General features: G+C 39.0%; 1 protein-coding gene across 1 annotated transcript in view; it reads left to right on the forward strand.

The window, feature by feature from the left end:
* Positions 1-3,064: 3,064 nt before the first annotated feature.
* The window catches only part of NALF2 (NALCN channel auxiliary factor 2), a 357,083-nt gene continuing 335,722 nt past the window's right edge, over positions 3,065-24,425 (forward strand). Inside the window, exon 1 of the mRNA XM_053699040.1 lies at positions 3,065-3,865. Within this exon, the coding sequence (XP_053555015.1) occupies positions 3,065-3,865 (801 nt within the window). The remainder of the gene's footprint in view (positions 3,866-24,425) is intronic.

Genomic DNA, 24,425 nt, shown 5'->3' on the forward strand with positions numbered 1-24,425 from the left:
TTTGCCCATAAAACCTTTATCTATATTAGTGTACCTGTTCTTACAACTTCTCCGTGTTCCACGCAATCACTCCATGTACCTGCAGTGTGTTGCAAGGGAAGCTTGATATATGATAATATTCAGGTTCAGTTTATTCACCAATTTAATAACACAGCTGCCTTCCTGTCCAGCATATATCTTTCTTTTTTTCAGAATGTCTGCCTGACAGCAGATAGCTTTATGTGTTACAGATGAGAAGAACTGTCATATTCACAGGACATTCTCATTAGCAGGGGGAATCATGTCCCCATATCTTTTCAGGCTACCTCTCTCCTGCCTCTGCCTGTGTGAGGTGTATTTAAATGGGAGCTCCCCTGCAGTAGTGAAGGTTGAAAAATCAAGCAGGCAATTGAATTGCTATAAAAAGAAAACCCTGCTTGACTATTATGTTAATCATGTCTCTTCTCCGGGTCTTTGCAGCTCGCATTACAGATATAATCAAGCCCAACTCGTATCTTCTGCAGGCCTGTCAGCTCTTGTACATTTGCTTTAAATAACAAAACTCGGGGGACTCCCAGATCTCTGTGTGCATCTGTTTGCTGTGAAGAAAATCTGCAAGCTCCCGGGGAGATGCAATGCAATGGTTTAGCAGCGCTTGGTTCAGCACTTCTCCTGCTGGACAGCGACCGCCTTTCAAGTCCCCTCTTGCCAGTCTAGAGAGAGATACAGTGCTGGACTAACTGGCAGTGGCAATTCACAGTGACCTCACATTTACACTAGGAATACTTCAGGATCTGCTCACACCACGTTATTACCTAGTTTCCTCAATCTTAAATGGATGATTTTGTTACAGTTTGGTGCATGTGCTTTATAGAAAATCGACAATCACATATCAAAGTATGAACTAATAAGTAATCTAGGTCTTGGCCTTTCACATTAACATCTTAAAACTCATTAGTTCAAACTGAGCTCACACCATTGAATTATGTAGTATGCGAGAACAAGATATGTGTAATTTATACAAACTATACAATTTCGATGATTTATTTCAAATCCTATGAATTATGTATATAAATTAAGCACAATAGGGACCAGTGTTGTTTGCAAATGAGTGTTTATATATAAACATATAAACATTTATATATCATACTTCTTCCAGATCTCCAGACTAAAGTCCATTTAACCACCACGCTCACTTTAAATTAAAAAAAATGAATTTGATGTAAATAGTCATGTTATTGCTATAGAGATAATGGCGATTTCACATACATGATGAATACGCAATGGAAATCTACCCTTCCATAGTGTTCAGCTACAAGACACCAATCATACTTCCTAACCTTACTAGTTCGATTTATTGATGTGCCTTGATGAACAATTCTGGGGATCAGAAAATCAGATCAAAAGTCTTGATAATGAAGGATACAATGGATGTCATTGCTGTATAAGTAATCACAACAGATAAAGACTCCACATCATCTAAGCTGAAGACTAGACTACAAGTGTCTATAGAATCAGCAGTGACACAACACAATAGTCAGAGCCCTAGGAAATACGTATCGAGAAGCATAATGTGAGTACACTTACAGCACAGGTATGACTTTTAATATTAAGACACATATGAGATAAATTAACTAAGCTAAAAAGGAGCTAAATCAGTACATAACCATTCACCCTATCCTGAATCCTATGCCCACTTATGTATTTTTGGAGGGTACCTGGTCATAGTAAACGGGGGTGTAGTATTTTTAAATGCTCAACCTATTCCCATCGATGCACTATAAATGCTTGGATTCAATATTTTTTCTTAAAAGTGGTTGAAGCCTGCAAATGCAATCAGCTGGTATTATAATGCTAGTCACATCTGAATCAGCAATCAGAATGTAATTAAAATCCCAAACTCTACCCCATACCACTGCCCAAGGGGTCACAGTCTCCCCTCTTTTCCACGTACACAAATGGTGATATTAAGCTCTGCATGATAACCTTGGATATAGGTAACTGTGAGGCATAATAATGCTAGAATGTGATTAATTTATTTTACTATAGGGTGGGTGGGTAGCAGGATGGGGGTGGCAAAAGACTGTCAGATGAGAAACTGAATGAAAAAGATGAATGAAAAACTGCATGAAGTGAATGAAGGCAGAGGAGGGGAGTTAAAAAAAGAGGTGGAGTATAAGAGAGGAGAGAGGGGTGGCTTTTATAAAAATAAAAAAACACAGTTGCATAAGGGAAGGGGAGGGGCGCGCGCACGCGCTTGGGACGCGCTCTTACGTGCCCGCGCGCTTCTGATCAATTTCTCAAGGTGTTCTCTCCACGGCTGAAGATGGCGACAGATTAAATTGAAATAAGAGGAAGCCCAGTGGTGAGAGCTCGGCCTGGGAGGAAGAGGAGGCATGGGAATAGTTAGTCCTAGCTGCAGGATGCACAGGGAGCAGAAGAACAGTGCCCACCAGAAGAGGAAGAGAAAACAATAAAAAGGGCACATCTACCTTCCACAGAGAGGACCACAAGCACCCCAGCATCTCAGGCAGGATGGGCAGCAGAGGCTGAGCCGCAGAGGGGGCTCTAGCAGGGACAGCGGTAAAAAGGGGATGCTCTTACCTGGCTTTGCTCTGGGTTCATAGGGGGGAGGGTGGGGGGATCTGCATGGGTTGTCCCTGGTCCCCTCGAGTTGCACTGTGGACTTCTCCTTGATGTACTTTGCCCCGGGGTTGCATCTTTATAGTGGGAGGGGGGTTCTTTTTTTCCTGCTCGGTTTTCCCAATCTTCCCGGCAATGTCCGGATACTGAGTGACCCGGGTAGGGGCAGGTAGGGGAGGGGAGCTCCCATCCCTCCACCCTTTATCCCTTCATCCATCCATTACCCCATTCATTGAAAATCACCCCAGTACTATCTGTCCCTCCATCTTTTTGCCACCCATCCCCCTCCAGCCCCCTAATGCTGCCCCTCTCCACAGGCCCCCTCACTAGAGGCAGGTGACATTGCGCTGGTGGTGTAGGGAGCCCACCACAACCATAGGGGGTGGGGAGAGACTAAAGAGCAATCGGCCGCCGCTCCCCGAATTCTCCCACCCCCTGAAATATGATCAGGGGGGCTTGGATGTATCCAAGGGAAGATGAGGCCGTCTTAAAGATCTGCTGGGAACCCCGACACAGTGACAAACCGTGCGCCGACTCCGAGAGGGCTCAGAGATGGCGAATGTCCCTGGCATCTCTCTTGTTCTTCACCGTCCTGCTGTCTAATCACCTCTGGCTGGTCTCCGCAGGGGCCAAAGCGAGGGGCAGCTTCACATCCAGCCAGCAGCCACCCCGGGGGGAGCAGGCCAATTCCAGCCTGCTGACCCTCCAGAGCTTCCCAGGGGAGGGTAAGGGGTGCTGGGACACTTTCCTTAGCAATCTGACCAAATCTGCTGCTCATAGTCCGCATTGCACTGGTGCCAGGTCTTCTCACCTGGACTCAGCCTGCACCAAACTGAATTATTTGCAAAGACATCGGGGATCTGTTCCCCCATCCTCCCCGCAACCATCCTCCTCCTGGTCCTACGCCCCCTCCCCCTATTCCTACCAGAAGAAATTTTTGAAGTCTTATTTTCGCAACTTCACCCTGTCCTTTTGTGATACTTACACCATACTGGACTTACTGCTCGGCATGTCTAATCCCGACAGCCTGGACTGCAGTCTGGAGAGCCTGATGGGGACCTTCATGGGGCCCGCGGCAGCATCTTCTTCCCTCTTTGAGGTTGAGGTGTGCAACAGCTGTGTCCAAGCTTACCAGAGACTGGATCAACACGCTCAGGAAAAATATGAGGAGTTTGACTTTGTGTTGGAGAAATACCTGCAAGCTGGGGAGTACTCTGTGAGATCTTGCGTGGGAGACTGTAAGGTAAGGGGTTCACCATATGATGTGTGTGGGGGGGGGGGGGGATTTGCTCGTGGAGGCTGAAACTTCACGCAGCTTTGATCGATTTTACAAGTTAGGCTATTATGGGTAATGTTTGCTTTCTTGTGCTTATGGATCACAAATATGGGTCTTGGTACAGTATGATTAACAATATACTTATATCAAACAATTGACACTCTTCCAGGTAAGTAGGGACAATTTATTATATTAATACTTACAGCAGAACATTTGTTGAATTATAATTGTAACCCATCTGTCTTCCATCCAGTTTGGTTTCTGGTGTTTAATTGTGCTTTGATGGGGTATATCTGTTATTTTTAACTTGACTAATAATATATTTAATGGTTGATAAAGAAATAAAATGATCATATGCAACGTTATCTTACCATTGGGATCTACAATATTTGTTTGCTATGGTAGCCATAGGCAAATGGGATATTAGCATTTTCACCAGGTCTATCTATTTACCTATTATCTATCTATATGCATCTTATATATATATATATATATATATATATATATATATATATATATATATATATATATATAATTTGTTTCTTCCTTTGAGAATAATGTATAGACGTAAGATAGAATCTTTGTTTCCATAAGTCCTTAGTAGTTTTTTTAAAACAGGAACCATGCACATCCTATGTCCTCATACAAGTTGGGAGGAGCACATTGAATGTGTACCTTCTGTATAGGCTCCCTGGACAAATTCCTTCATCCTGTAATAGCTTAGGAAACAGCATGAAGAGTGTTCTTGAGTTGTGATTGGCTCATGTGGTGCTTGCTTTATAGGGAATGGATGATGTGGAGGAGTTGGCCATGCAGACTCTTTGTACTGTATTTTGCACACTGCATTGCACCTCATGAACTAAACGCTGCCCCTCACTCCAGACTGCAGTGCTTTATAAGGGCCTATCAAGTCATTGTCTTGAACATAGCCTCTTCCTGTGTTCTCCAGCAAGGACCAGTAATTGTAGTATATGTAGATGACTGAAGTATCTATATCAATTTCTGCCATAATTCTGTATTTTGAGTTTGTCTTAAGGACACATATTATTAGTTATGCACAATATATGATTATTCAAATGTGTACTTTCTTATGTATTGCTAAGCATTCTTTTATTTTATATAAATATATATGTGTGAAGCAAAAATATATGAAAGGCAAAAAAATCTGAAGTCACTGGTCAATAGTACACAATGCCTGCACCTGTATTTTCTAAGCCTACACACAACATATCCACTAGGTTATATAATACTTGATATTGAAAACAATCCAGGCATGAGAACACAATCATAAATCCATTTTTTGTAAGACACATATTATTATAAAGTAGACTTGTTGAAGCATTACTGCTCCTATAGAACCCATCATGTACCATGTTTTCATTTGTTTTGCTACTAGATGCAGGTCATTTATTTTTTTCAGTTCCTTTGCTCTGTAAAACACGTGGAGTACTGACCATTGGGAATGGGAGAGCAGCTTCATTGTGCATTTTAGGATATATCACTCTGCAGTGGGAGCACGTTAAGTGCTGGCAGTACCCTGTGGCTCTTTAATGAGTTGTTATACCCCCAGCTCAGCAAATAAAACTTTAATTTCCTCAACTGACATTTGTACAATCTGTGGTTCTCGTGCCAGGCAGACGTGGTATGTGATAAACACTGAGATTGGTTGACCTCTAGCCCCTCTTACCATCCTCTCTTTGTAATGGGCCACCCGGGCTGCTGCCTACTACAACAGAAACCAACAGAAACCATGGCAACTAAAACGGCCTGCCAGAAAATGCAGACGCCAACTCCTGCATTGCAATCATGTGAGCCTGCTATCTGTACCAGAGGGGAAGAGAGGGGAGGGGGGAGAGAAGGTTAGAGACAGAGAGAAATAGAAATAAACAGGGATATCGAAAAAAACAAAATGAAATAAGCAGAAACAACATAAAACAAATACATGTTTATAGTGAAGTAAATATGACTGAAGACATAAAGAGAAATAAACACGTAGATATAAAATACTAAGAAAATTCTGGATTACAAACTGAATCACAGTGAGATAAGGTGTCAGAAGCAAAATTTAGGGGCAACATAACAAATTATATCTAACGGGAATACACGTTATTTATTTATTGGTTAAATGTGGCATAATGTTCCATTTTCGCAGAAAGAGGGTAAATACATAGGTAATGTTCAGGTTTCCGGCAGTTGGTACTGTATGGTGGTCTTGGTGCATTATAATATCACATACAAAATGTATCATAGGTGAAGTAAAAATGTTTGACAGGTGGTGTTCATGTTCTGACTTCTCACTCTAGTACAGTAGCACATAAGGCAGCTAATCCCTTGTTTTGATACTAGTCTAAAGGAAAAGCTGGTGCACATTGATTGGGGTTGCAGATTCCTTTAATTCTGTATACCTGTATGAGCCACATGTGCTATGTACATTTACTATATATATATATATATATATATATATATATATATATATATATATATATATATATATATATATATATATATATATATATATGTGTGTGTGTAAATGCTATTAGCCCTCTTGGTGCCAAAGAGTTAAAGGGAAATGAAACCTGAATTTGTTTCTTTCATGATTCAGATAGAGCATGGAATTTTAATTAACTTTACATTTTATTTCTATCTAATTTATTGTTCTCTTAATACCCTTGTTCAAAAGTATACCTAGGTAGACTCAGAAGCTGCTGATTGGTGGCTGAACATATATCTGTCTTGCCATCGGGATCTGCTAACTCACAGTAGGGCATTGCTGCTCCTTCAACAAAGGATACCAAGATAATAAAGCAAATTAGATAATAAAAGTAAATTGTAAAGTTGTTTAAAATTGTATGCTTTATATGAATCGTGAAATAATTTTTTTGGGGGGGTTTCATGTCTCTTTAAAGACAGGAATTATTTCAGCCCCCGTGTGTATGTCTGCGCGTGTGTATGTAAATTTATAAAAATATGGTAGATTACAAGAAAACATATTTTTTAGTTAATCGTCAACTCTAATTAATTACAGGCTACATGCATACATACACACTAAAATGTAGTGTATAGTGACTAAATAAAATATGAATCAGCATGGACAGCTGTCACTTTTACCTGTCTGCTATAGTCTTCCATTGTCACATGGGAACACATACAATTGTAGCTGTAGATACAGACTTTGTCAGGCATTAATTCTCCTGGAAACATTATTATCCACATACCTATTGAAAGTTAAGCAAGCATATATATGTGTGTTAGGAGGTATACATACTCAGATTAGAGTAAACATATCTGATAAAATACCTTAGTGGATGTGTACTTATTAAAGGGACAGTCAATACCAGAATTTTTGATGTTTTAAAAGATAGATAATCCCTTAATTACCAATTCCCCAGTGTTGCATAACCAACACTGTTATAATTATATACGTTTTACCTCTGTAATTACCTTGTATCTAAGCCTCAGCAGACTGCCCCCTTATTTCAGTTCTTTTGACAGACTTGCATTTTAGCCAATGAGAGCTGTCTCCATGGTAAATTCACGTGCATGAGCTCAATGTTATCTATATGAAACACATGAACTAATGCCCTCTAGTGGTGAAAAACTATCAAAATGCATTTAGATTAGAGGCGGCCTTCAAGGTCTAAGAAATTAGCATATAAACCTCCTAGGTTTAGCTTTCAACTAAGAATACCAAGAGAACAAAGCAAAATTAGTGATAAAAGTAAATTGGAAAGTTGTTTAAAATTACATGCCCTATCTAAATCATGAAATTTTTTTTTGGACTAGACTGTCCCTTTAAACTCATTTGTGTCATTCCAAAAAATAAATCTTTATTATAAGAGTCTAATGCAGGGGTGGTTCTAAGCCACAAAGAGACAGTAAACACTTAATGCATTTATATTGTTTTGCTATAGAATAACAGATCAGCCAAGATATAAAAAAACAAACATTTTTTACTGGTTATATTTCAAAAGCCAAACTCCACCCACCACATGACTTATTTGGATGAACCAATGCAGGCTAGAGTCTGCAGACAACAAGGCTAGCCATAAAGTGAATTTGTTTTGCAGCTGTTATTTGTTATTTATAGAATTACAAAATTGAGCTTACTTAACCTCTTAAGGACATATGACAGAATTTTTCCGTCATAAAACAATTGAGCAAACTGAAAGCTGTGTCCTTAAAGGGTTAAAAAGTGGAAGTATAAACAATAAAATAAAAATAAAAATTGAAAGTTCAAAAAATTGGAACCAAAGATAAATATCCAGGGTGTATGATAGTATTGGTGGGGGGCATCATTTTGTGTTACCTGTTCTTTCCTTAATCCTCTTAAATCACCTTCTCTTTCCTTTACCTCTTTTCTTGCTCTGTGTAGAGCTGTGGACAAAAAAAAGGACACTACCATACTCAGTGTAGGTGGCACTCCTTGAAGTTTAGGGGGGTGCATAATACTGCCCAGCACCCACTAGAAATGCCACTGATCTAATGTGCTTGAGATGAAGAGCATAAATATTATGTTCTCCTGCACCCTGTTCTAGGAACAGCATCAGTGATAATGCCCACAAAAGACAAAACATGCAATTAACTTGATATATTTCTCTTAAAGAGTCATTATAGTCGAAAAATTAGCTCTAATCTATTACATCATGTAATTTTATGACTATTGACTCTTGTCTGCTATGTATTTAACCCCTGTGAAGCTAGTCACGGGGGTTAAATACACAGTAGACCAGGGTCGATAGTTGGAAAATCTAACAGATTAGAGCATGTCATTTTATGACTATAATGACCCTTTAATAAGAGAAAAACTGGTGCTTCTGGGATTGGCCATTACTCTTTTATACCATATAACACATGTATGTAAGACATGTAATGCCTTCCATTAGATTTCACTTGTGATGTACAAGTTTTTGCAGGAATTTCAAATTCAAACCAATTCCAGATTGTTTGTAAACTCTGCAATAACACATTTAAAGGACCAGTCAACACAGTAGATTTGCATAATCAACAAATGCAAGATAACAAGACAATGCAATAGCACTTAGTTTGAACTTCAAATGAGTAGTACATTTTTTTTTTCTGACAATTTTAAAAGTTTGTCTTTTTCCACTCCCCCTGTACCATGTGACAGCCATCAGCCAATCACAAATGCATACACGTACCATGTGACAACCATCAGCCATTCACAAAGGCATACACAATTATTCTTGCACATGCTCAGTGGGAGCTGGTGACTCAAAAAGTTTAAATATAAAAATAGTGTGCACATTTTGTTAATGGAAGTAAATTGGAAAATGTTTAAAATGGCATGCTCTATCTGAATAATGAAAGTTTCATTTTGATTGAGTGTCCCTTTAACTTAGGATTTTCAAATGCATTTGTGTCCAAACCTCCCTAAAACTTTGCATGGAGACAGTTTGACTAGTATTCAAATCAATAAAAAACATTTTTTTTCCCAGCAGCTTTTCAAATTATATCTTGGACTTGTGAAAAGCACACTATTTATTTTTTGAGTGGTATTTTTCAGCTGATTCCATGTATTGTTTCAGTTTTAGAGTTGCACATGCTTAGTTCATATGTTAATAAACACAATTATGTTTTTAAATAAAAAAGATAAATATAACATTTGTATCACAATTTTAAACTTTGCACCTATACACAAATTAAATATGATTATCTGATTGGTAATTTATGATTACAAAGAAGTGTTAGTAAATGTTAATTTTAAACTTGCTCAAAATGAAACAAACTTATTAATTGTACATGTCATGATTAGTAAAAAAAAACACACATGTATTCAAATATATTAGTTACTCATCACCAACATTATTAAAGGGACACTGAACCCAAATCTTTTATTTCGCGATTCAGATAGAGCATGACATTTTAAGCAACTTTCTAATTTACTCCTATTATCAAATTTTCTTTATTCTCTTGGTATCTTTATTTGAAATGCAAGAATGTAAGTTTAGATACTGGCCCATTTTTGGTGAACAACCTGGGTTGTCCTTGCTGATTGGTGGTTAAATTCATCCACCAATAAAAAAGTGCTGTCCAGAGGTCTGAACCAAGAAAAAAAGCTTAGATGCCTTATTTTTCAAATAAAGATAGGAAGAGAACGAAGTAAAATTAATAATAGGAGTAAATTAGAAAGTTGCTTAAAATTGCATGCTCTATCTGAATCTATCCGAAAGAAAAAATTTGGGTTCAGTATCCCTTTAAGTAGCTGCCATGTTTTGCTTTTTCTAACTTTTGCTTCTGTGAAGATCTATGAAAATCCTTTCGAAAACCAATTTGTAAAGCCAGAGATATCTATTGATAAACGTTTTGTTTTTCATGTGTTTAAGTAGGTTTAGCTGTTTTACAAGTGTATGAAGTGTGATGAAAATCTAAAGTATGATAAATAAAATGTTATACAATGTTGCAAAAACTGGTGCCATTTAATGCTTCAGACGTGCATGCTCCTGAGCATATCTAGATATGCTCCTCAACAAAGGATACCAAACTTTAATATCAATTTAACATTTTCAGCATAATTATATATTAAACAAAGAAAGTACTGTTTTTTGTATATTATGTAAACTGATCTAAAAACAAAAAAGTGTTAAAGGGACACTGTAGTTGCAAAATAAAATATTTTGCTATTGATACACCAGTTTTTTTTGTTTTTTTATATATGTACCCTGTAAAAATAAGCAAGGAAAATGAAATATAAACAAATTAATAAACATATCTCCCTGGCCACCCTGTTGCTATGGCTCATATCAGCTGATCTGTAAGTACTGTGTATGTGACCTTGTTTGCTGGTCACTAGTAAGTTCACCCACACAGAGCTGTATGCACAACTCTTAATAGCAGATGCCCTCAAAAATAAACTGTTAGACTTTAATAGCCAACAATTATTAGTTATTTTCTAAATTGAACAAATCTTTTTTTTTTTTTTTTTTTTTTTTTTTAAGAAATGTGACATTGATTGAGGTGCATTGACCTCTTACAAACTGGGGTTATAAAAAAGGATTATAACAGGGTTAACAAATATTGGGTGACAGATTGCCATGGTGACAAACCCGCAACCTGGCAGTAAGGAAATTAGCTGTCCAATGTCCTAAATTTCATGTCTCTCCTGTACCTGAAGTCCTGAATTATTTGCATGTTTCCTTTGTTGTTTGATAGGCTGTAGGTGTCAGTTGTCTACAGATACATTCGGATTACCCATTCCACATTATGCCAGGTCAGTCCATGCCATATAGTCTGGGATGCACAGGGTGGAGTGCGGGATAAGCCAGAATAAAACTCGGGGTTGCAGGATCCTGATTACCTTCAGTGTGACTCCATTAGAGTGTGATCAATGGGCAGCACATATCTGAGCCAGGGCTTGACAAACCCAGGTGCCAAGGAGCAACTGGTTCCTTAAAATTAGGCACTGGCTCCCTGAAATAGAGCCCAAGACACCCATAGGGGCCCCACACTTCCCATCGCCTGCTGTAACCAGCCGCATCTAAAATTTAGCTTGGTGAGGCTAAGTCCTTTAGGCAGCTGTGAAATACAAATTTAACTTTTATTGTGTTATTACAGTATATAATGTATGTGTATATACATATGTATAAATATACTATAATATATATAGTTTGCTGTTTCATATAAGTTGTCCCCAAGAAAAAGTCCCAGTGCCAGCTGACATTGCACATGCATAGTTTCAGTGCCCTTCCTAATTTTATTAAGCTCCTACTGTCACCTTATCAAAGTATCAAAAAAGGTTTTCAAAAGTATACACAATCTTCCAATCTCTTAAAGATAAATCTGCAGTAAGAAAATGCTGTAATGGCTTAGAGCATTTTCAAATTGCACTATTGCTTACCTAAATCTATGTGTTTAACTCCTGCAAAGTCAACTCCAAGCTGAACATGACTGGTAATTGACAACTGTGCACATATGACGTCCCTGATTGTCTCAGTGGTAATATCTGATATGTTTTAGAATTATGATAGGGTCTGGTTTAGCCTGTAGGAACTAGTTTTGTTTTTATATGACAGTTATTTTAAGTGTTGTCTTTTAAAGCCATGTTGAAGGGTTTTACTTTGTAGTGTACAATAATTGTTTGTTCTAAATATGAATTTTAGATCTTTGCTTTATATATTACAATTATACAAGTACCATTTTCTTTATTTTATGGAAATATAGACTTTACCTTCAGTTCTCTTTTGGTGTAGACAGAGTTTGAACAGGTTCCCAATGTAATTCTATTACCAATTTTGCTTAGTTCTCGAAGTGAACTGCTGGTGCAGCGGGTGTCAGTCAACCCAATCGTATTGGATCGGGTTAATTTCTGGCGATGTCTGTCCGCCACCTCAGAGCAGGCGGACAGGTTATGGAGCAGTGGTCTTTAGACCGCTGCCTCATAACTTGTGTTTCTGGCGAGCCTAAAGGCTCGCCAGAAACACGAGGCATCAAGCTCCATACGGTAAATATGCCCCATAGTTGCAAACGATGCTGCCATAGATTGCTAAAGACAAGTGCAGGCTCCTATCAGCATTCCTAGCTTTACATTTCAATAAAGGATACCAAGGTAAAAAAATCAAATTTGAAAATTGAAGTCAATGGAAACATGTAATGTTGAATCTAAATTATGAATATTTAATTTTGACTTTACTGTCCCTTTAAGTTTTGTTTATCTTTTAAAGAAAATAATGTTATCCTCCTAAAATGTTTTTGAATAATTTGGGTACATCTATCTCACATGTGTTTGTTCATTATTCTATGTGGCTAAAGGGACATTGCACTCAAAAATAATTCTAGCATTGATAGAGCAACATTTAACATGAGCAGTAGCAGAAAGTATCTGTCAGTGAGCATTATATTATATACTTCCAATGTATGCAAGGAAACCATAATACCCATCATCCTGCACATCACAAGTGAGATTCTGTTGTCTGCAAGGTATTCATTTACTGTTATTACACTCACACATCATATACTCACTCCCTGTCATGTACTTGCTCTTTGTCTTACACTCACACATCATATACTCACTCCCTGTCATGTACTTGCTCTTTGTCTTACACTCACCCATTATATGCTCACTCTCTGTCAGGCATTTGCTCTTTGTCGATTTACACTCACACATCATATGCTCACTCTCTGTCATGTACTTGCTCTTTGTCGACTTACACTCACACATCATATGCTCACTCCCTGTCATGTACTTGCTCTTTGTCGACTTACACTCATACATCATATACTCACTCCCTGTCATGTACTTGCTCTTTGTCTTACACTCACACATCATATGCTCACTCCCTGTTATGTACTTGCTCTTTGTCTTACACTCACACATCATATGCTCACTCCCTGTTATGTACTTGCTCTTTGTCGACTTACACTCACACATCATATGCTCACTCCCTGTCATGTACTTGCTCTTTGTCGACTTACAATCACACATCATATGCTCACTCTCTGTCAGGCACTTGCTCTTTGTCTTACACTCACACATCATATACTCACTCCCTGTCATGTACTTGCTCTTTGTCGACTTACAATCACACATCATATGCTCACTCTCTGTCAGGCACTTGCTCTTTGTTTATACTCACACATCATATGCTCACTCCCTGTCATGTACTTGCTCTTTGTCGACTTACACTCACACATCATATGCTCACTCCCTGTCATGTACTTGCTCTTTGTCGACTAACACTCACACATCATATGCTCACTCTCTGTCAGGCACTTGCTCTTTGTTTACACTCGCACATCATATGCTCACTCACTGTCATGTAGTTGCCCTTTGTCTTACACTCACACATCATATGCTCACTCACTGTCATGTAGTTGCCCTTTGTCTTACACTCACACATCATATGCTCACTCACTGTCAGGTACTTGCTCTTTGTCTTACACTCACACATCATATGCTCACTCTGTCAGGTACTTGCTCTTTGTCTCACACATCATATCTTCACCCACTGTCATGTACTTGCTCTTTGTCTTACGCTTACACATCATATGCTCACTCTCTTTCATGTACTTGCTCTTTGTCTTACACTCACACATCATATGCTCACTCACTATCAGGTACTTGCTCTTTGTCTCACACATCATATTCTCACTCACTGTGATGTACTTGCTCTTTATCTTACACTCATACATCATATACTCACTCACTATCAGGTACTTGCTCTTTGTCTCACACATCATATTCTCACTCACTGTGATGTACTTGCTCTTTATCTTACACTCACACATAATATACTCACTCTCTGTCAGGTGCTTGCTCTTTGTCTTACAATCATACATCATATACTCACTCTCTGTCAGATGCTTGCTCTTTGTATTACACTCACTCATCTGCTCCCTCACTTTCATGTACTTGCTCTTTGTCTTACACTCACAGATCATATACTCACTCACTGTCATGTACTTGCCCTTTGTCTTACACTCACACATCATATGCTCACTCACTGTCATGCACATGCTCTTTGTCTTACACTCATACATCATATGCTCACTCACTGTCATGTACTTGCTTTTTGTCTTACACTCACACATCATATGCTCACTCTCTGTCATGTACTTGCTCTTTGTCTTAAACTCACTCATCATCTGCTCACTCACTTTCATGTACTTGCTCTTTGTCTTACACTCACACATCATATACTCACTCTCTGTCATGTAGTTGCCCTTTGTCTTACACTCACACATCATATGCTCACTCACTGTCATGTAGTTGCCCTTTGTCTTACACTCACACATCATATGCTCACTCTGTCAAGTGCTTGTTCTTTGTCTTACACTCACACATCATATGCTCATTCTCTGTCATGTACTTGCTCGTTGTCTTACACTCATACATCATATGCTCACTCTCTGTCAGGTACTTGCTCTTTGTCTTACACTCACACATCATATGCTCACTCACTGTCAGGTACTTGCTCTGTGTCTCACACATCATATGCTCACTCACTGTCATGTACTTGCTCTTTGTCTTACAATCACACATCATATGCTCACTCTCTGTCATGTACTTGCTCTTTGTCTTACACTCACACATCATATGCTCACTCACTGTCAGGTACTTGCTCTTTGTCTCACACATCATATGCTCACTCACTGTCATGTACTTGCTCTTTGTCTTACACTCACACATCATATGCTCACTCTCTGTCATGTACTTTCTCTTTGTCTTACACTCACACATCATATGCTCACTCTCTTTCATGTACTTGCTCTTTGTCTTACACTCACACATCATATGCTCACTCACTGTCAGGTACTTGCTCTTTGTCTCACACATCATATGCTCACTCACTGTGATGTACTTGCTCTTTGTCTTACACTCACACATCATATACTCACTCTCTGTCAGGTGCTTGCTCTTTGTCTTACACTCATACATCATATACTCACTCTCTGTCAGATGCTTGCTCTTTGTATTACATTCACTCATCTGCTCACTCACTTTCATGTACTTGCTCTTTGTCTTACACTCACACATCATATGCTCACTCACTGTCATGTACTTGCTCTTTGTTTATACTCACACTTCATATGCTCACTCTCTGTCATGTACTTGATCTTTGTCTTACACTCACACATCATATGCTCACTCCCTGTCATGTACTTGCTCTTTGTCGACTTACACTCACACATCATATGCTCACTCCCTGTCATGTACTTGCTCTTTGTCGACTAACACTCACACATCATATGCTCACCCTCTGTCAGGCACTTGCTCTTTGTTTACACTCACACATCATATGCTCACTCACTGTCATGTAGTTGCCCTTTGTCTTACACTCACACATCATATGCTCACTCACTGTCATGTAGTTGCCCTTTGTCTTACACTCACACATCATATGCTCACTCACTGTCAGGTACTTGCTCTTTGTCTTACACTCACACATCATATGCTCACTCACTGTCAGGTACTTGCTCTTTGTCTTACACTCACACATCATATGCTCACTCTCTGTCAGGTACTTGCTCTTTGTCTCACACATCATATCTTCACTCACTGTCATGTACTTGCTCTTTGTCTTACGCTCACACATCATATGCTCACTCTCTTTCATGTACTTGCTCTTTGTCTTACACTCACACATCATATGCTCACTCACTATCAGGTACTTGCTCTTTGTCTCACACATCATATTCTCACTCACTGTGATGTACTTGCTCTTTATCTTACACTCATACATCATATACTCACTCACTATCAGGTACTTGCTCTTTGTCTCACACATCATATTCTCACTCACTGTGATGTACTTGCTCTTTATCTTACACTCACACATAATATACTCACTCTCTGTCAGGTGCTTGCTCTTTGTCTTACAATCATACATCATATACTCACTCTCTGTCAGATGCTTGCTCTTTGTATTACACTCCCTCATCTGCTCCCTCACTTTCATGTACTTGCTCTTTGTCTTACACTCACAGATCATATACTCACTCACTGTCATGTACTTGCCCTTTGTCTTACACTCACACATCATATGCTCACTCACTGTCAAGTACTTGCTCTTTATATTACTCTCACACATCATATGCTCACTCACTGTCATTTACTTGCTCTTTGTCTTACACTCACACATCATATGCTCACTCTCTGTCATGTACTTGCTCTTTGTCTTACATTCACACATCATATGCTCACTCACTGTCATGCACATGCTCTTTGTCTTACACTCATACATCATATGCTCACTCACTGTCATGTACTTGCTTTTTGTCTTACACTCACACATCATATGCTCACTCTCTGTCATGTACTTGCTCTTTGTCTTAAACTCACTCATCATCTGCTCACTCACTTTCATGTACTTGCTCTTTGTCTTACACTCACACATCATATACTCACTCTCTGTCATGTATTTGCTCTTTTTCTTACACTCACACATCATATGCTCACTCACTGTCATGTAGTTGCCCTTTTTCTTACACTCACACATCATATGCTCACTCACTGTCATGTAGTTTCCCTTTGTCTTACACTCACACATCATATGCTCACTCTGTCAAGTGCTTGCTCTTTGTCTTACACTCACACATCATATGCTCACTCACTGTCATGTACTTGCTCTTTGTCTTACAATCACACATCATATGCTCACTCTGTCATGTACTTGCTCTTTGTCTTACACTCACACATCATATGCTCACTCACTGTCAGGTACTTGGTCTTTGTCTCACACATCATATGCTCACTTACTGTCAGGTACTTGCTCTTTGTCTCACACATCATATTCTCACTCACTGTGATGTACTTGCTCTTTGTCTTACACTCACACATCATATACTCACTCTCTGTCAGGTGCTTGCTCTTTGTCTTACACTCATACATCATATACTCACTCTCTGTCAGATGCTTGCTCTTTGTATTACATTCACTCATCTGCTCACTCACTGTGATGTACTTGCTCTTTGTCTTACACTCACACATCATATGCTCACTCACTGTCATGTACTTGCTCTTTATATTACGCTCACACATCATATGCTCACTCACTGTCATGTACTTGCCCTTTGTCTTACACTCACACATCATATGCTCACTCTCTGTCATGTACTTTCTCTTTGTCTTACACTCACACATCATATGCTCACTCACTGTCATGCACTTCCTCTTTGTCTTACACTCACACATCATATGCTTACTCTCTGTCAGGTTCTTGCTCTTTGTCTTACACTCATACATCATATACTCACTCTCTGTCAGATTCTTGCTCTTTGTATTACACTCACTCATCTGCTCACTCACTTTCATGTACTTGCTCTTTGTCTTACACTCACACATCATATACTCACTCACTGTCATGTAATTGCCCTTTGTCTTACACTCACACATCATATGCTCACTCACTGTCATGTACTTGCCCTTTATATTACACTCACACATCATATGCTCACTCACTGTCATGTGCTTGCCCTTTGTCTTACACTCACATATCATATACTCACTCTCTGTCATGTACTTGCTCTTTGTCTTACACTCACACATCATATGCTCACTTACTGTCATGCACTTGCTCTTTGTATTACACTCACACATCATATGCTCACTCTCTGTTAGGTACTTGCTCTTTGTCTTACACTCACAGATCATATGCTCACTCACTGTCATGTACTTGCTCTTTGTCTTACACTCACACATCATATTCTCACTCACTGTCATGTACTTGTTCTTTGTCTTAAACTCACACATCATATGCTCACTCCCTGTCAGGTGCTTGCTCTTTGTCTTACACTCACAGATCATATGCTCACTCACTGTCAGGTACTTGCTCTTTATATTACACTCACAGATCATATGGTCACTCTCTGTCATGTACTTGATCTTTGTCTTAAACTCACACATCATATACTCACTCTGTCAGGTGCTTGCTCTTTGTCTTACACTCACACATCATATGCTCACTCCCTGTCAGGTACTTGCTCTTTGTTTTATACTCACACATCATATGCTCACTCTGTCAGGTGCTTGCTCTTTGTCTTACACTCACACATTGTATGCTCACTCCCTGTCAGGTACTTGATCTTTGTCTATACTCACACATCATATGCTCACTCCCTGTCAGGTACTTGATCTTTGTCTATACTCACACATCGTATGCTCACTCCCTGTCAGGTACTTGCTCTTTGTCTTACACTTACACATTATATGCTCACTCTCTGTCTTGTACTTGCTCTTTGTCTCACACATCATATTCTCACTCACTATCATGTACTTGCTCTTTGCCTTACACTCATAGATTGTATGCTCACTCCCTGTCATATACTTGCTCTTTGTCTTACACTCAAACATCATATGCTCACTCACTGTCAGGTACTTGCTCTTTGTCTTACACTCACACATCATTTGCTCACTCACTGTCATGTACTTGCTCTTTGTCTTACACTCACACATCATATGCTCACTCACTGTCATGTACTTGCTCTTTGTCTTACAATCACACATCATATGCTCACTCTGTCATGTACTTGCTCTTTGTCTTACACTCACACATCATATGCTCACTCACTGTCAGGTACTTGGTCTTTGTCTCACACATCATATGCTCACTCACTGTCAGGTACTTGCTCTTTGTCTCACACATCATATTCTCACTCACTGTGATGTACTTGCTCTTTGTCTTACACTCACACATCATATACTCACTCTCTGTCAGGTGCTTGCTCTTTGTCTTACACTCATACATCATATACTCACTCTCTGTCAGATGCTTGCTCTTTGTATTACATTCACTCATCTGCTCACTCACTGTGATGTACTTGCTCTTTGTCTTACACTCACACATCATATGCTCACTCACTGTCATGTACTTGCTCTTTATATTACGCTCACACATCATATGCTCACTCACTGTCATGTACTTGCCCTTTGTCTTACACTCACACATCATATGCTCACTCTCTGTCATGTACTTTCTCTTTGTCTTACACTCACACATCATATGCTCACTCACTGTCATGCACTTGCTCTTTGTCTTACACTCACACATCATATGCTTACTCTCTGTCAGGTTCTTGCTCTTTGTCTTACACTCATACATCATATACTCACTCTCTGTCAGATTCTTGCTCTTTGTATTACACTCCCTCATCTGCTCACTCACTTTCATGTACTTGCTCTTTGTCTTACACTCACACATCATATACTCACTCACTGTCATGTAATTGCCCTTTGTCTTACACTCACACATCATATGCTCACTCACTGTCATGTACTTGCCCTTTATATTACACTCACACATCATATGCTCACTCACTGTCATGTGCTTGCCCTTTGTCTTACACTCACATATCATATACTCACTCTCTGTCATGTACTTGCTCTTTGTCTTACACTCACACATCATATGCTCACTTACTGTCATGCACTTGCTCTTTGTATTACACTCACACATCATATGCTCACTCTCTGTTAGGTACTTGCTCTTTGTCTTACACTCACACATCATATGCTCACTCACTGTCATGTACTTGCTCTTTGTCTTACACTCACACATCATATTCTCACTCACTGTCATGTACTTGTTCTTTGTCTTAAACTCACACATCATATTCTCACTCACTGTCATGTACTTGTTCTTTGTCTTAAACTCACACATCATATGCTCACTCCCTGTCAGGTGCTTGCTCTTTGTCTTACACTCACAGATCATATGCTCACTCACTGTCAGGTACTTGCTCTTTATATTACACTCACAGATCATATGGTCACTCTCTGTCATGTACTTGATCTTTGTCTTAAACTCACACATCATATACTCACTCTGTCAGGTGCTTGCTCTTTGTCTTACACTCACACATCATATGCTCACTCCCTGTCAGGTACTTGCTCTTTGTTTTATACTCACACATCATATGCTCACTCTGTCAGGTGCTTGCTCTTTGTCTTACACTCACACATTGTATGCTCACTCCCTGTCAGGTACTTGATCTTTGTCTATACTCACACATCATATGCTCACTCCCTGTCAGGTACTTGATCTTTGTCTATACTCACACATCGTATGCTCACTCCCTGTCAGGTACTTGCTCTTTGTCTTACACTTACACATTATATGCTCACTCTCTGTCTTGTACTTGCTCTTTGTCTCACACATCATATTCTCACTCACTATCATGTACTTGCTCTTTGCCTTACACTCAGAGATTGTATGCTCACTCCCTGTCATATACTTGCTCTTTGTCTTACACTCAAACATCATATGCTCACTCACTGTCAGGTACTTGCTCTTTGTCTTACACTCACACATCATTTGCTCACTCACTGTCATGTACTTGGTCTTTGTCTTATACTCACACATCATATGCTCACTCACTTTCATGTACATGCTCTTTGTCTTACACTCACACATCATATGCTCACTCACTTTCATGTACTTGCTCTTTGTCTTACACTCACACATCATGTGCTCTCTCCTTGTTAGGTGCTTTCTTTTTGTCTTACACTTCATACTGCAGTCTCGGTACATTTAAAAAGCACTTTTTCCTTAGTATCAGACACCAGCTCATCTGCATGTAAGGTCTTCCAGGCTTTCACCTTCCTCTTTTTTAATTTGCATCATTGCATAGAACTGATAGGCCAGCATATTGCATCCCTCCTAGAGCTTGGAAAGTCAGTCAAGTGGTTAAACTATTGGTGTTTGAGGTTTGGTTAGTAGAGGGGTATGATTACTCCTTTACAAATTTTATGCAGCAGTGATTTAAATCCTTGTGTTCTCCTGGTTGTTTAATAAAAATATGAATTACATAACAATGATTTAATGCCTTATTTTTTATTGTGTTATAAAAATACTGGATTTCAGGTTATTATGGTACCCAGAATATAAAATGTGATGTACAGTAAAGAACATTTTAATCCTGCTTTTTAGCTGAGGAGAGGTACAGAAATGAAATCTGCTCTGCTTTACCTCTGGCATGTGCCACGTCTCTAACTGGTAGCCATATTCAGAACCTTCCTCCTCTTTCCTTCCCTACTCCTTCAATTACCCATGGGAAGACCTGACAAAGACAACATACTGTGAGCTGGAGAACAACCCCATCTGACCTAAAAAACTAAAGGCAACAATCAAGGGGTTGACTCACTGCTGCAATTTTTTAAGGCAATCAATGGGTTAAATCAAATGCCAAGGTCAAAGGCTACTAAACTTTTGTCTTGGCTCTTAATGTTTTAGATTCTTTTTAAGTACATTCATAAGAAAATGTTATACAATAATGAGATATGTTCTTGTTGAAAGGTCAGCTCATTGTAATGGGTTGTGGGTTCATATAGCAAAAACTGCTATTTCATATTCAAAAATAAATTTAATAGAGCAATTTCCCATAACTTTATACTTTGCAGTTGGTATAACAACTAATTTTAAATACATTAGGAAGAAAACCATTTTGATATAAAATGTCCCTTTAAGAAGACAAAATGTATGTGTTTTTGGCAGAAACATTTTATAATTGTGGTCACTGGAAAGACACACTGCGGCCTATTTATTAATGTGCGAGCGGACATGATCCGATTCTTGTGAACTGCTGGTGCAATGCCGCCCCCTGCAGAGGCCGCTAGCAGGGGGTGTAAATCAACCCGATCGTATTTGATCGGGTTGATTTCTGGCGATGTCTGTCCGCCGCCTCAGAGCAGGCAGACAGGTTATAGAGCAGCGGCCTTTAGACCGCTGCTTCATAACTTTTGTTTCCGGCGAGCCTGAAGGATCGCCAGAAAAACGGGGCAGCAAGCTCCGTATGGAGCTTGATAAATATGCCCCACTGACAATAATATATTTAACAATTTTTTGTTAGATGCAATAAAAAATGTGTTCCTGCCCGAACTCATGCTGACTTATAGACCAAAACCAAGAATATTTATAGACAAAGTTAAAAACAATTTAGTGAAATAAATATATGGAAAGGCATCAAAAGCACCACCATACATGTGCCTTTTATGTGCTAGTCTCATTATAAGAAGCCATCACTGGCTATCGCTATTAACCAAGAGTGACAGAATAGAACGTGTTAGACTATAAGGCAGATTGTCATTTTTAAAAATAAATAGATGCTGCAAAATTGTCTTAGACACAAAAGGTGTTTGAGAGATACAGACTGGTAGAATGACCCTTGGAAATGAGGAGCTGAGAGTGAGGTCATAAAACAGATCACTGTGAAAGGACCATTAGCCCTTTGGGACTATTTTTTTCGCACAAGATAAGTGACTGAGCAAAGTATCTTATGGCGCTGAATGGCGCCTGGCATACATGTCTCCAGTGCAACTTCTAAGATGGTTAATATCAGACTAGAAAGCAGGTTTGTGGTATGTAAAATCCTGCAAACGCACTTAACATTTGTTTGCTGTTTTTTTTATACAACTTTACCTATTTATTGTTCTAACGTTTAATTAAAGTGACATTACATTAAAAAAAACTGCCATTCATGTGAAAGCTCTGCATTTAAACATATTTGCCTAGATTACGAGTTTTGTCGGTAAAAACTTGCGGGGCTAACGCTCCTTTTTTTTTCCAGCGCTTACTTTAAACAACGCTGGTATTATGAGTTTTCTGAATGGCTGCGTTAGCCTCAGAAAAGTGAGCGTTGAGTAAAATTTAGCTCCACTTCTCACCTCAATACCAGCGTTGCTTACGGTAGCGGTAAGCTGGGAAAACGTGCTCGTGCACGATTTCCCCATAGGATTCAATGGGGCTGAGCTGGCTGAAAAAAAAACACCTGCAAAAAAGCAGCGTTCAGCTCCTAACGCAGCCCCATTGTTTCCTATGGGGAAACACTTTCTAAGTCTACACCTTACACACTAACATGAACCCAGAGTCTAAACACCCCTAACCTTACACTTATTAACCCCTAATCTGCCTCCCCCAACATCGCAGACACCTGCATAATATTATTCACCCCTAATCTGCTGCTCCGGACACCGCCGCCACCTACATTATCCCTATGAACCCCTAATCTGCTGCCCCTAACATCGCCGACACCTATATATTTATTAACCCCTAATCTGCCCCCCAATGTCGCCGCCACCTAACTACAATTATTGACCCCTAATCTGCCGACCGGACATCGTCGCCACTATAATAAACGTATTAACCCCTAAACCGCCGCACTCCCGCCTCGCAAACACTATAATAAATTGTATTAACCCCTAATCTGCCCCCCCAACATCACCGCCACCTACCTACAATTATTAACCCCTAATCTCCCGCACCCAACGTCGCAGCTACTATAATAAAGTTATTAACCCCTAAACCTAAGTCTAACCCTAACACCCCCCTAAGTTAAATCTATTTTTAATAAATCTAAATAACATTTCTAAAATTAAATAAATTAATCCTATTTAAAACTAAATACTTACCTATAAAATAAACCCTAAGATAGCTACAATATAACTAATAGTTACATGGTAGCTATTTTAGGATTTATATTTATTTTACAGGCAACTTTGTATTTATTTTAACTAGGTAAAATAGCTATTAAATAGTTAATAACTATTTAATAGCTACCTAGTTAAAATAATTACAAAATTACCTGTAAAATAAATCTTAACCTAAGTTACAAATACACCTAACACTACACTATCAATAAATTAATTAAATAAATTAACTACAATTATCTAAACTCAAATACAATTAAATAAACTAAACTATAGTACAAAAACAAACACTAAATTACAGAAAATAAAAAATATTACAAGAATTTTAATCGAATTACACCTAATCTAAGCCCCCTAATAAAATAAAAAAGCCCCCCAAAATAATAAAATTCCCTACCCTATACTAAATTACAAAAGTAATCAGCTCTTTTACCATCTTTTGCGGGGCATTGCCCCAAAGTAATCAGCTCTTTTACCTGTAAAAAAAATACAAGACCCCCCCAACATTAAAACCCACCACCCACACACCCCTACTCTAAAACCCACCCGATCCCCCCTTAAAAAAACCTAACACTACCCCCCTGAAGATCACCCTACCTTGAGCCGTGTTCAACCAGCCGGGCACCGATGGGCCAGAAGAGGACATCCGGA

Source organism: Bombina bombina, chromosome 1 (assembly GCF_027579735.1).
Source record: "Bombina bombina isolate aBomBom1 chromosome 1, aBomBom1.pri, whole genome shotgun sequence".
NCBI classification, from domain to species: domain Eukaryota; kingdom Metazoa; phylum Chordata; class Amphibia; order Anura; family Bombinatoridae; genus Bombina; species Bombina bombina.